The sequence below is a fragment of the Sinocyclocheilus grahami genome, unplaced genomic scaffold (assembly GCF_001515645.1).
Source record: "Sinocyclocheilus grahami isolate Dianchi unplaced genomic scaffold, SAMN03320097.WGS_v1.1 scaffold846.1, whole genome shotgun sequence".
In the NCBI taxonomy this organism is placed as follows: domain Eukaryota; kingdom Metazoa; phylum Chordata; class Actinopteri; order Cypriniformes; family Cyprinidae; genus Sinocyclocheilus; species Sinocyclocheilus grahami.
This window is the reverse complement of record NW_015506025.1, coordinates 430,612-444,663: the sequence shown is the minus strand read 5'-3', so window position 1 is coordinate 444,663 and position 14,052 is coordinate 430,612. Positions and strand designations below refer to the sequence as shown.

At 36.7% G+C, this 14,052-nt stretch overlaps 1 protein-coding gene across 1 annotated transcript in view; it reads right to left on the bottom strand.

Moving 5' to 3' along the window:
* Positions 1 to 14,052, bottom strand: part of LOC107562885 (SET domain-containing protein 5-like) — a gene marked incomplete at its 5' end in the record, with an annotated part of 40,399 nt that overhangs the window by 10,616 nt on the left and 15,731 nt on the right. The window contains 13 exons of the mRNA XM_016247630.1: positions 783 to 906; positions 1,122 to 1,367; positions 2,164 to 2,505; positions 2,591 to 2,806; positions 3,435 to 3,515; positions 7,716 to 7,962; positions 8,065 to 8,174; positions 8,333 to 8,450; positions 8,629 to 8,777; positions 10,707 to 10,952; positions 11,098 to 11,136; positions 11,310 to 11,497; positions 13,871 to 13,929. Coding sequence (XP_016103116.1) covers positions 783 to 906; positions 1,122 to 1,367; positions 2,164 to 2,505; positions 2,591 to 2,806; positions 3,435 to 3,515; positions 7,716 to 7,962; positions 8,065 to 8,174; positions 8,333 to 8,450; positions 8,629 to 8,777; positions 10,707 to 10,952; positions 11,098 to 11,136; positions 11,310 to 11,497; positions 13,871 to 13,929 — 2,165 coding nt within the window. The remainder of the gene's footprint in view (positions 1 to 782; positions 907 to 1,121; positions 1,368 to 2,163; positions 2,506 to 2,590; positions 2,807 to 3,434; positions 3,516 to 7,715; positions 7,963 to 8,064; positions 8,175 to 8,332; positions 8,451 to 8,628; positions 8,778 to 10,706; positions 10,953 to 11,097; positions 11,137 to 11,309; positions 11,498 to 13,870; positions 13,930 to 14,052) is intronic.

Below are 14,052 nucleotides of genomic sequence, written 5' to 3'. Positions count from 1 at the left end.
AAAGTGATGATAAAGACATTTATAATGTTACAAAAATTTCTATTTCAGGTAAATGTTGTTCTTCTGAACTTTCTATCCATCAAAGAAACCTGAAAAAAATTCTACTCCGCTGTTTTCAACATAATAATAAATGATTTTTGAGCAGCAAATCAGAATATTAGAACGAATTCTGAAGGATCATGTGACTGGAGTAATGATGCTAAAAATATAGCTTTGAAATCACAGGAATAAATTGCATTTTAAAATATTTCCAAATAGAAAAGTTATTTTAAATAGTACAATTATTTCAAAATGTTACTGTTTTTGCTGTATTTTGGACCAAATAAATCCAGGCTTGGTGAGCAGAAGAGAATTCTTTAAAAACAATAAAAATCTTACTGTTCAAAAACTTTTGACTGGTATGTTAGAAGATATTAATAATTAATAAGGTGAGTCTGAGATGTTTATTTGACAGTGATTTTACATTTCTTGTTTGTATGAAGGCTAAATACAAATAAAAGGTGAACATTAATTTATTTGTGCTGTTTTTTTTTCTAAAGTATTATATGGTTTTATATGAGGTGTCAGACTTGGCAAATTCATTTTTCATAAGTTTGTATGCACAGACATCTGTTGTGGGCGTTCTTGGCAGTTTTTACAAGGCCAAACATAGTGTTAAATAGTGTTCATATCGATATCGTAATTATATCGTATCGACCGAAATTAAGAAATATATCGTGATATAAATTTTGGCCATATCGTCCAGCCCTATGCTGTCTAAACAGTGGAGTACGAGCCATTACCAGGTTTAAACGGTTGAGAGCTGCTGGTGCTGCTGGTGTTACTCTTGTGGGAAGAACTGGACTCTGTTCCATCCTCCAACAGGCCAGATAACATGCTCTCATCCAGCGCTTGTTTCATCCACCTCTGCTCAGACAGACGTACACAAACTCATGCTATGTAGCCACAATAACAATAGGAGCCACAATACAAACTTAAGTTGAGACTACCAAGTCTTTGGGCAATTCAGCTACAATTTAATCTTTAAAAAAAATCTACAAATTCATTTTCAGGCAAAATTCTAATGACACTGTAGATGTGTGTGTTCAAGTTAATTTACTTGTTCAGTAACTCATTCTAACCTTCTTGCAAGAACCATATGCAGGGTCAACCATAAAAGGTCGCCGGCGTCTTTCAGGGTTAAAGGGTGAACCAAAACGAACATAGTGTTTGGGGGTAGTACAGATGAGAGGTGAATGAGATAGTCCTGGCAGCATGTTGAGGGTGGTGGCGAGAACTGTAGGGTCAGTGGTGATGCGTAAAGGGCGTTCCACAGACTCCTCCACCCGCTCTGGAACCTTGTCATTTAACCACTCTGTCACCAGGTACTGTAAATATAATTATTACATTACAGCTCTGAAACATAGCTGACCACAGTCAAGTCACTTTTAAATAGTGTTTTATACAATACAGATTATGCCAAAGCAGTTTTACCGTGTTAAACAGGAATAATACAATAAGAGTACAAATGAATAATTTTTTTAAGTAACCATGAAATCAAAGAGAACATTTTTTAATGGAATATTTGAGTGTTATGCACATCACACATGCACATTTTTAATCATGCGCCATTTTTAGCTCAATACTGGCCTACAATCCCTCTCCTCAAGCAACCTGTCACTCACATAAGATCGCAGCAGTTAGCAAATGACAATCAACCATCCAATCAATTCTAAACGGACAAAGTCCCGAGCTACATTTTTTCTTGTTTGAAAAGCCGATTTACATCACAACAGAGAAGAAAAAACAACTTCCATTTAATGACTATTTTAAAGTCACCACAAAATAAATATATATTTTTTAATATTGCAGTTGTTTTTTTAAATAAATGTATCCTCACATATCAATCATTATTATAATTTTTTTTATTCAAGTAAAATTCCCCTCTTGCAATGACATCTCTTCTCTGATTAAGTGTACACCAGTGCAAGGGTTAGACAACCTGTCAATCACGTGAGGTTGCAGCAATAGCAAATGACAACAATCCAGTCAATTAGAGCAGTTTGCAGTTTGGAGAACAGATATAATTTATTATTTGCGTTAATTGTACAACACTGCAGTTCTCCTCATGACTTATGACAAGAAAAACATGATAATTACCTCAAGTATGTAAGATGAACTCACCTTTTTGGTTTTTAGGTATCTGACATTTGTCTTATTACCCATCCCTGAAGAGGTGGCTCCACATAGTTCTCCATCCTGGAGACTCCCACAGTTTGGAGCTCCCTCTCCCTGGCCCTGCTCCCTGAGGCCTGCCCCTGCACTGCCTTCTTCACCGCCCACCAAAACTCCCTCTGCTGCTTGCTGAGAAAGAGTCTGCCGCTGTCTCCGAGCACGCTGGGCTGAACTGGAGCGGTACCTTGAGATGCGACTCTTAGGACGTGGTTTGGAACTGCGGGAAGTTTGCGCTTTAGGGGCAGGACTGGGTGTAGCAGGGGGATTTTCAGAGTCAATATCTGTTGTTTCCTAATGATGACAATGAGACAGTGAACGTGTGTAAAAACACACAGCCATCATGAGCTAAAGCTAAAGTTGAGAAAAAATTAACTACCACAGCAGCAAAGGAGGTGCGCCTTGTACTGACTCCTCCACTTGCTCCTGTATTTGGTACACTGTTTCCTGCTGTAAGTGAGGGCACTTCTGCCTCCCCTGCTTCCAGTTTGGTTTCTTCAGGTGTAGCCTGCGCTGTACCCGGACCACATTTCTTTTTCCTCTCAAGGTTCTCAAACATGTGCATTATGGCCTCTGCCTTGCGTTCTTCACGAGACTGAAGGGGTCAAAAGGAATAAGGGGTTAATACGATAAGTATAGGCCTATAAAATGCATATAGTTTTTTTCACCAAATTCCATTATATTTTTTACCCAAATTCTGTTTTATCCATTTTAATTTTTCTGGATTCTTCTTTTTTGGGTTTTAATTTTCCTGGATTCTGTTTTAATGGTTACATTTAATTTTAGTAATCAAAAATCATGTCTAATTAATTGAAATCATGAAACTTACACTACATTTAACAATTATGTTTGACCAAAAAAAAAAGTTTAACAAAAATATCATTTTTAGGGCCCTATGAAATTAGATTTCATGTTTTAAATTGTTTTTCATTTTAATTTTTCTGTACTGCATTTTAACGGTTTAATTAAATTTTCTTAATAAAAAAGCACATCTAATCAAATGAATTCATAAAACCTCAACATAATTTATTTAAATTTTTACAATAATAGGGGCCTATGAAATGTTGTCTTTATTAATTTATTAATAAAATGAAGGCATAAAACATTAACAATTTAATTAACGTTTTAAAATGTAATCAAATGAAAACATCATTTCCATTCTTTTTTAATAAATTAAACGGCATGTATTGATCCATCACTGTTCTGCTCTGATGAAAGCTTACACGTCTGTTTGGTATAAGAGCTCCATTCTCGTCTAACTCCTCCTCTCCATTCTCCAACATCACTCTGTCCATAAGAGCATCCTGTAGCACAAAAACAAGATCAGCTTCATCATCATGTGAGATAATCATCATCATTATGCGGCAAAGCAGCTGCAAAAAGCAAGTAGGCATTTACGACTGTTTTTCCATGAACACACACCTCTGTATCGCTAATTCCCTGTGCCTCATTTGCATCTTCCAGCAGGTGGTTGCTTTCATCAGAAACACTGGTTATGAGCCTGTCCCCTTCCATCTCTCTGCGTCTGGCTCGTCTCCTTCGTGTTTCTGCTCCAGGCAGGGCAAAGTTTGAAGACTGGGGGGACAGCAGTTGAAGGGGGCGGAGATTGTGTCTCTGCACAGGACAGTCCTGATTGCCCTTATGACATGCACAATCCACTTTATAATTACTGTGGGAAAAATTTGAGAAAAAGTGTCAATACTCACAACTTCATATCACAGTTTATTTAGAATTGTTAATAGATGCCAAGAAATTAATTTGAGTGACTAACCAGCAGCTAAACTCATAGTCAAAGCCGATTGTGACTTCCGAATCTTTTGTTATTTGAGCAACAGCATAGATACACAGGCGAATCATCCCCTCTGCTATCATGTGCCGCACCTGCGAGATAAAAGTAATATAATATGAATCAAATTTAGTCAGACTGTTACTGAGCAAAGAAACTATGAAGACACACACTGTTTATGTACAAATGTACACACGTATAGGTGAAGCAACCCTACTATGTCAACAGTTAGCAGTCAACAAATTAGGCACACCTCAGCATTGGGTGTGCACGATCTTCTGATAAACCGTGCATCATTGCCAAATGTTCGGGCATCCACACACATCTCCACTTCGTTGAACTTGGAGTAAAACAGGACAAATGGATATGGCCTCGAGTGGAGACAACAGAAGGAATTAGGAAAAACTCTCAATTTACAATCTATGTTTTACAAACAACATACATTTGACTAATTTTACAAAATTCACTCTGATTCTAATCTAATTATTAAGATAAGATCAACTAGATGTTCAACAATATACACAGATGCAATCACAAATACACTCTTACTTCTTGAAAAAATGTCCGTTGACTTCAAACTGCTGTCTGAGCATGACTTTGCCTCTATACTCAATGATGAGTGTTTCAGGGTCCAAATTCCGTGCAGCTCTGAGAATCTTCCTATGTTTCTGCACACGTGTTACACGACCCAGCTGTAACTACACACATTAAATCCTTGTTGGTAATTGTTGTAAATAAAAATAATTATTAAACGAAAATAGCACAGTACATTTGGAAACAACTGTTTTCAATTCAGTAAAAGAAAATCATTTTACAGATTTTATTCATTTTTAAAGCCATTAAAATTAAGACTGTGGATACATACATACATATAATATCACAGATTAATTTCAAATATTATAACAGAGTAACAGGCAGGGACACACAATTGACCATATGCACGGAGCGTTCTTTAGAACTTCCGCATAAAGATAAGCCAGCTCGTAAACTTCCGGTGAAGTGCCATTTGATGTTGTGGAATATATAGACCAATTTCAGTGTTTGCAAACAGGGATGACGTTTTTGTGGGCGGAGCCTATCTGGTGGCAGAAAATGAGTTTTAACGTAGCAGTGTATTCAAGCCATGGAATAAAAGAATACAAAATTTCATTTTGAGTTTATATTTCTAAATTCTGACTTTTTTCTTGCAATTCCGAGATTATCTCTCACAATTCTGGTAAGAAAAATCAACTCATCATTCTTTCTTTTTATTCATTCATTCTTTCAGTTTATAATCCCACACTTCTGGCTTTTTTTCCTCAGCATTGAGAAACTTTTTTTCAACAAAAATTGTTGACTTGAATAAAGTTATAAAGTCCGAACTAGGAGATATAAACTTGCATTTGCAAGAAAAAAAGTCAGAATTGTGAGATAAAATAGGTAAATGATATAGGTTTAAATAGTATTTCATGCATGTATTTCAACTGTAGGGCTAATACAATATGTCCCCTTATATGAATATTATATAGACCTATTGTTTAAATCAAATGTATGCTTTAAAAGTAGGGTAATCATAGCAGGTTTCATCCATAGTCTGTCCGTTTAAATGTCTGTGTTTAGCTTCAAATGGCATCTTTGATGACAGTATTATATAAAAATGATTTGCATTCCGATTCTGACATCCAAAGGCACAACATTTTTTCTCTTATTCCATGGATTTGACCCGTTTCCCTCCACTTATTCCCAGTGTTTTTCTGCCACCACTATGCACACGCAGCTGCAAGTGACGTAACTGTGACGTCTACTCCAAATTGGTCTATAGATGGAGACTCTTGAGACCCTCACAGAAACCTGGCAATGACTCGCAGCTCAATTTAGCGGATTCACTCGCGTAATTTTTTTACACTTGTGTATGTCATTCCTGAAACTGTATACGTGGACGTTTGGTCCTCTTAGACAAACAAAACTTTTCTTCAAATTGTGAATGGATTATGTAGAGAAAGGGCGCTCCCCTTATAGCAGTTGATTTTGACAGTTGAACGGAAATGACTGAGCTGGCTTATCTAAAACCAGGAAGCAACTGTGCATATAATTGTGTCCTTAACTCTTGCTTATCAGTAAAATAGTGTTATTTGCAAGATTAAAATAATCAAGTCATGTTTTCCAGTGACAGTTTTTACACTACTATGTGAGTCCATTGAAGATTAATATTTAATAATAAATATATGACATCTTATCTCTACAATGATTAGTTCCCATTCTTCAATTTGATTGGCTGAGTGACATTCCAACAGTACTGATATAAGCATTGGAACTTTTAATTATTTGTGTTCCAGATAAGCTGTCAGTCTGTATGTTACTGGTGGTCATGTGACCCTTTCTGCAGGTTATACTGTTACACCATTAGGTGGTGACAACCTGTCTTTTAAAGCAAATCATTGACTCTGATTATTGATCCGTTTAGGAACAAAACACCACTAATGCTGTGTTGCTCATGCTTTGGCTTTGTTCGGAATCATTTTTACTGGTGCACACCCCAACCCTCCATTGTGTTTTATAAATACTATCTATTAAATTTAATACATGATACAGTCTTAAAGTGAATTTAAGACTTTAACACTTTGATGAACTGTGAAACCCATCTATACCTGCATTTGCGCGCCCAACACAGTGTTGTTGCAGGCTAATTCTGTTCTATTAATGGTGTCCATGGCGACAGTAGATGGGGTGGGGGACGAGTTGCCGTTGGCACAGTAGTGTTTGAGGAGGTTCTGTACATCAGCACTGTACTGGTTAGACAGAGCTTCCTCATACTGGTCCGTCCACTGCTGAATTCGAGTCTCCCATCCTTCTGTTGTATTCTCATCCAGAACACTAGCCTCAGACGCAGAGTTCTGCAACAATCAGAGGGCGTATTTGATTAAAGATTCATCTGGTTAATTTTAGTCTTTGGTAATGAATAGTACTAAAGCTTATTTCCAAAGAAGAAGAGGTGGATCAACTTTTTTTTTTCATTTGTTTGCATATTTGTGTCCATACCTTCATTCTCATGGATTTTCTGGAACCCTCTCTGTAAGCCTGAAATGAGAATATAAATTTTTATTATCATATAATATAGAGAGGATGGGAAAACTGAGACGCCATGAACATGTTCACTTGCTCTGACAGAAGTGACAATTCAGCTACAATTCAGACTTTTCACATTAGCCGTCTATGTCATGTGAACAGGATTGTGCGTGTATGTGTTATACCTTAACCTTCTTGGCTTTAGGAGTAGTGCGTGTTTTCTCTGTGCTCTTCTTTCTCTTCTTAATTTTGTTGGGTTTGACTCTTTTGACAGTGAGAGTGATGCTAGTGGGTGTGTGTTGAGTGGCCGTGTACGACACAGCAGAGGCTGACATGTCCTCATCTCCACTCTCTGTTGCACTGCTCTCGCCCACTGTAAAGGCAGATATAAATCAAGCTCTAGGCCTGTCACGATAACAACTTTTTGTTGTGCGATATATTGCCCCAGAAATAATTACGATAAGCGATATTATTTGTAATTTTAAAGACCATTTTATGCCACTGAATATATTATCATAATGTAACAGCATAATAATACAAGGCCTACACACTTCCAAATCACAACAAATTTGTCATGTAACAGCATAATAATACAAGGCCTACACACTTCCAAATCACAAGCAGCTGCAAAAAGCAAGTAGGCATTTACGATTGTTTTTCCATGAACACATACCTCTGTATCGCTAACTCCCTGCGTCTCATTTGCATCTTCCAGCAGGTGGTTGCTTTCATCAGATACACCAGTTACGAGCCTGTCCTCTTCCATTTCTCTGCGTCGGGCTCGTCTCCTCCGTGTTTCTGCTCCAGGCAGGGCAAAGTTTGAAGACTGGGGGGATAGCAGTTGAAGGGGGCGGAGATTGTGTCTCTGCACAGGACAGTCCTGATTGCCCTTATGACATGCACAATCCACTTTATAATTACTGTGGGAAAAATTTGAGAAAAAGTGTCAATACTCACAACTTCATATCACAGTTTATTTAGAATTGTTAATAGATGCCAAGAAATTAATTTGAGTGACTAACCAGCAGCTAAACTCATAGTCAAAGCCGATTGTGACTTCCGAATCTTTTGTTATTTGAGCAACAGCATAGATACACAGGCGAATCATCCCCTCTGCTATCATGTGCCGCACCTGCGAGATAAAAGTAATATAATATGAATCAAATTTAGTCAGACTGTTACTGAGCAAAGAAACTATGAAGACACACACTGTTTATGTACAAATGTACACACGTATAGGTGAAGCAACCCTACTATGTCAACAGTTAGCAGTCAACAAATTAGGCACACCTCAGCATTGGGTGTGCACGATCTTCTGATAAACCGTGCATCATTGCCAAATGTTCGGGCATCCACACACATCTCCACTTCGTTGAACTTGGAGTAAAACAGGACAAATGGATATGGCCTCGAGTGGAGACAACAGAAGGAATTAGGAAAAACTCTCAATTTACAATCTATGTTTTACAAACAACATACATTTGACTAATTTTACAAAATTCACTCTGATTCTAATCTAATTATTAAGATAAGATCAACTAGATGTTCAACAATATACACAGATGCAATCACAAATACACTCTTACTTCTTGAAAAAATGTCCGTTGACTTCAAACTGCTGTCTGAGCATGACTTTGCCTCTATACTCAATGATGAGTGTTTCAGGGTCCAAATTCCGTGCAGCTCTGAGAATCTTCCTATGTTTCTGCACACGTGTTACACGACCCAGCTGTAACTACACACATTAAATCCTTGTTGGTAATTGTTGTAAATAAAAATAATTATTAAACGAAAATAGCACAGTACATTTGGAAACAACTGTTTTCAATTCAGTAAAAGAAAATCATTTTACAGATTTTATTCATTTTTAAAGCCTAAGACTGTGAGACTGTGGATACATACATACATATAATATCACAGATTAATTTCAAATATTATAACAGAGTAACAGGCAGAATTGACCATTTGACCATATGCACGGAGCGTTCTTTAGAACTTCCGCATAAAGATAAGCCAGCTCGTAAACTTCCGGTGAAGTGCCATTTGATGTTGTGGAATATATAGACCAATTTCAGTGTTTGCAAACAGGGATGACGTTTTTGTGGGCGGAGCCTATCTGGTGGCAGAAAATGGCAGTTTTAAAGTAGCAATCTATGGAAGCCATGGAATAAAATACTAAATAGGTAATTTTGAGTTTATATTTAAAAATTGACTTTTTTTCTCACAATTCCGTGATTAAATCTCACAATTCTGGTAAGAAAAATCAACTCATCATTCTTTCTTTTTATTCATTCATTCTTTCAGTTTATAATCCCACACTTCTGGCTTTTTTTCCTCAGCATTGAGAAACTTTTTTTCAACAAAAATTGTTGACTTGAATAAAGTTATAAAGTCCGAACTAGGAGATATAAACTTGCATTTGCAAGAAAAAAAGTCAGAATTGTGAGATAAAATAGGTAAATGATATAGGTTTAAATAGTATTTCATGCATGTATTTCAACTGTAGGGCTAATACAATATGTCCCCTTATATGAATATTATATAGACCTATTGTTTAAATCAAATGTATGCTTTAAAAGTAGGGTAATCATAGCAGGTTTCATCCATAGTCTGTCCGTTTAAATGTCTGTGTTTAGCTTCAAATGGCATCTTTGATGACAGTATTATATAAAAATGATTTGCATTCCGATTCTGACATCCAAAGGCACAACATTTTTTCTCTTATTCCATGGATTTTACCCGTTTCCCTCCACTTATTCCCAGTGTTTTTCTGCCACCACTATGCACACGCAGCTGCAAGTGACGTAACTGTGACGTCTACTCCAAATTGGTCTATAGATGGAGACTCTTGAGACCCTCACAGAAACCTGGCAATGACTCGCAGCTCAATTTAGCGGATTCACTCGCGTAATTTTTTTACACTTGTGTATGTCATTCCTGAAACTGTATACGTGGACGTTTGGTCCTCTTAGACAAACAAAACTTTTCTTCAAATTGTGAATGGATTATGTAGAGAAAGGGCGCTCCCCTTATAGCAGTTGATTTTGACAGTTGAACGGAAATGACTGAGCTGGCTTATCTAAAACCAGGAAGCAACTGTGCATATAATTGTGTCCTTAACTCTTGCTTATCAGTAAAATAGTGTTATTTGCAAGATTAAAATAATCAAGTCATGTTTTCCAGTGACAGTTTTTACACTACTATGTGAGTCCATTGAAGATTAATATTTAATAATAAATATATGACATCTTATCTCTACAATGATTAGTTCCCATTCTTCAATTTGATTGGCTGAGTGACATTCCAACAGTACTGATATAAGCATTGGAACTTTTAATTATTTGTGTTCCAGATAAGCTGTCAGTCTGTATGTTACTGGTGGTCATGTGACCCTTTCTGCAGGTTATACTGTTACACCATTAGGTGGTGACAACCTGTCTTTTAAAGCAAATCATTGACTCTGATTATTGATCCGTTTAGGAACAAAACACCACTAATGCTGTGTTGCTCATGCTTTGGCTTTGTTCGGAATCATTTTTACTGGTGCACACCCCAACCCTCCATTGTGTTTTATAAATACTATCTATTAAATTTAATACATGATACAGTCTTAAAGTGAATTTAAGACTTTAACACTTTGATGAACTGTGAAACCCATCTATACCTGCATTTGCGCGCCCAACACAGTGTTGTTGCAGGCTAATTCTGTTCTATTAATGGTGTCCATGGCGACAGTAGATGGGGTGGGGGACGAGTTGCCGTTGGCACAGTAGTGTTTGAGGAGGTTCTGTACATCAGCACTGTACTGGTTAGACAGAGCTTCCTCATACTGGTCCGTCCACTGGCGAATTCGTGTCTCCCACCCTTCTGTTGTATTCTCATCCAGAACACTAGCCTCAGACGCAGAGTTCTGCAACAATCAGAGGGCGTATTTGATTAAAGATTCATCTGGTTAATTTTAGTCTTTGGTAATGAATAGTACTAAAGCTTATTTCCAAAGAAGAAGAGGTGGATCAACTTTTTTTTTTCATTTGTTTGCATATTTGTGTCCATACCTTCATTCTCATGGATTTTCTGGAACCCTCTCTGTAAGCCTGAAATGAGAATATAAATTTTTATTATCATATAATATAGAGAGGATGGGAAAACTGAGACGCCATGAACATGTTCACTTGCTCTGACAGAAGTGACAATTCAGCTACAATTCAGACTTTTCACATTAGCCGTCTATGTCATGTGAACAGGATTGTGCGTGTATGTGTTATACCTTAACCTTCTTGGCTTTAGGAGTAGTGCGTGTTTTCTCTGTGCTCTTCTTTCTCTTCTTAATTTTGTTGGGTTTGACTCTTTTGACAGTGAGAGTGATGCTAGTGGGTGTGTGTTGAGTGGCCGTGTACGACACAGCAGAGGCTGACATGTCCTCATCTCCACTCTCTGTTGCACTGCTCCCGCCCACTGTAAAGGCAGATATAAATCAAGCTCTAGGCCTGTCACGATAACAACTTTTTGTTGTGCGATATATTGCCCCAGAAATAATTACGATAAGCGATATTATTTGTAATTTTAAAGACCATTTTATGCCACTGAATATATTATCATAATGTAACAGCATAATAATACAAGGCCTACACACTTCCAAATCACAACAAATTTGTCATGTAACAGCATAATAATACAAGGCCTACACACTTCCAAATCACAACAAATTTGTCATTTTTAAGAATTTAGATCATTGAAATTAAGTATCAAATATACCTTAAAAAACCTGAATAAATAGTAAATACACATTTTCTAACAAAAAGTGCAAAGTAACAAGTAGAAAAAAAGAAAGATTTTACCACCTACAGATTTTTCCCTGACCTTCTTTTCTCTGTAAATTAAGGGTGCACACTATTGCTGAAAAACACAATCACTACTTAGCAGTCAGATGTCCGTATGCACAAAGGCACAGATCCCTAAACAAGACCACATCTGCAGATGAAACTTTTTTTGTATAAGCAATTTTTTAATTTGAACTAGCACCTCATGACTACACCAGGTTAAGTACGAGAAGCTGCAAAAGACACAGGCGCAAGTGGAATGTACAAAACATGGTGACATTAATTTTTAAGTAAATATAATGGCCGATATATTGAGTCACCAAAAATTATTGAGGTAATGTACATATATTGCGCGATAAGTCGATATATTGATTATTGCGACAGGCCTATCAAGCATGTCTAACCATCAGCACACGAGAGAGCATTGTGAGGTTGAGACAAAAACACACACACAAAAATAAAACCTTAATTTATCCCTCACTGTGATAAATTTAGAAATATAAAAACATACCCAGAAAAACAACACGTATTGTTCAAAAACTGTCAGAAAATATAAAAAGGTTAAAAAAAGGTATTACTGGGAGTAGAAGTAACAAATTAAATCAGCCACTGCTCTGATCATCATATTCAAGAGTTGTCCCCGAACATCTGTAACCATTTTCTTAACAGTCATTGAAGCCTTGTTGAATATATCTATTGATTTATGAATTAAGTATAACCGTTTAACTGTAATGCATTTGGTTTTATTGTTACTATTAGTGTTGAATAGTAATGGACAGATGTCATCTGGATTATGTACGGTTGATAAATCTTTCTATCCAAATTATTTTGGGCAAGAGGTTCTCCAAATTTTTACAGTGAGTTTAACTTTCACACATCACCTTCCTTTATCTATCCATCAAAACTATTAAAACTATCAGTTAAATATTAAAACTTAAAGGGGACATCGGATGCCCATTTCCCACCTGCTGGTATGACTCTTTAGGGTCTTCATGAAATGTCTGCAACATACTTTGGATAAAACTCCTCAATGATCATGTAAAACAACACCCTTTTCACCTTCTCAAAAACAGCTCTGTTCACAGCGACCCGTTTCAGTGCATGTCTCTTTAATGATAATGAGCTACTGCTCACTCCACGACTCTCTTCCATGGGGTGTGTAGACACAATACACATGAAGTGCTGCCATGGACTCCGTATATGGCTCGGAGATGGTCATATTTAAATAGATAGCTAACTACATAGAAATCGGCTGCAAATTGAAACCGCTCGCTGGATGACAGTTTTAGACTCAGACAGCCCATAACAAACTGGCTGTTTTTTTTTTTTTTTCAGCTTTTCTGAGCTGGCAGACACGCCAGAAACTAAATGCAAAAAAAAAAAAAAAATTACAATTTCATCTGATGTCCCCTTTAAATGCTGAGACAAGGCTTTGTCAAGTCAACATGAAAGTATGCCATGACAAAGTTTACCTGTATAAGCATAGAACCAAACTGAATCAACATCAAACTGATTTAAGCTGAATAACATCACATGGTTCTGTGGAACTGCTTACAGCTGAATTGAACTTGTTTCATAGTTAATGAGCTTTACACAAACATTGAACTGAACTGAACTGAATAAACACTGAACTGACTGAATGACGACACTATTGTCTTGTTAGAGCTGCTTTACAGCAGAGTTTGAATTTCTCTCATATTTGATGAACTTTGCATCACTGATTCTCTTATTTTTTCCATTTATTACTGTGACGCTACTTTGAAAGAATGAATGAATGAATAAATAAAAGTGACTTGATTATATAGTTTTATTGTCAATACTGGTACCTTATTTATTTTACATTCTTATTTACACATTTTTCCTGGCAGTTTTTATTGTGTTTATTGATGATTTGGCAATATTGAAAACACATAAAACGATATTTTTGAAAAAGTACTTTGAAACTAAAACTGAGAAGCTAAGTGACTCAGAGTAAGATCATGTTGATTATCATATAAGAGAGTTTTACCTGAAACATTCTCTGCTTTTCTGCACTGCCCATCCAGCCCTTTCTTCTTCTCCAGACCCCTGCAACAAGAACAGTCCTTCAGTTCACATTCTCTATCCATTACAGCAATAACTAATTGCCATAACTCGGAGTGAAGCTATTGGTTCTTATAAAGGTGAACCACTGCTGTGATCATTTAGCCA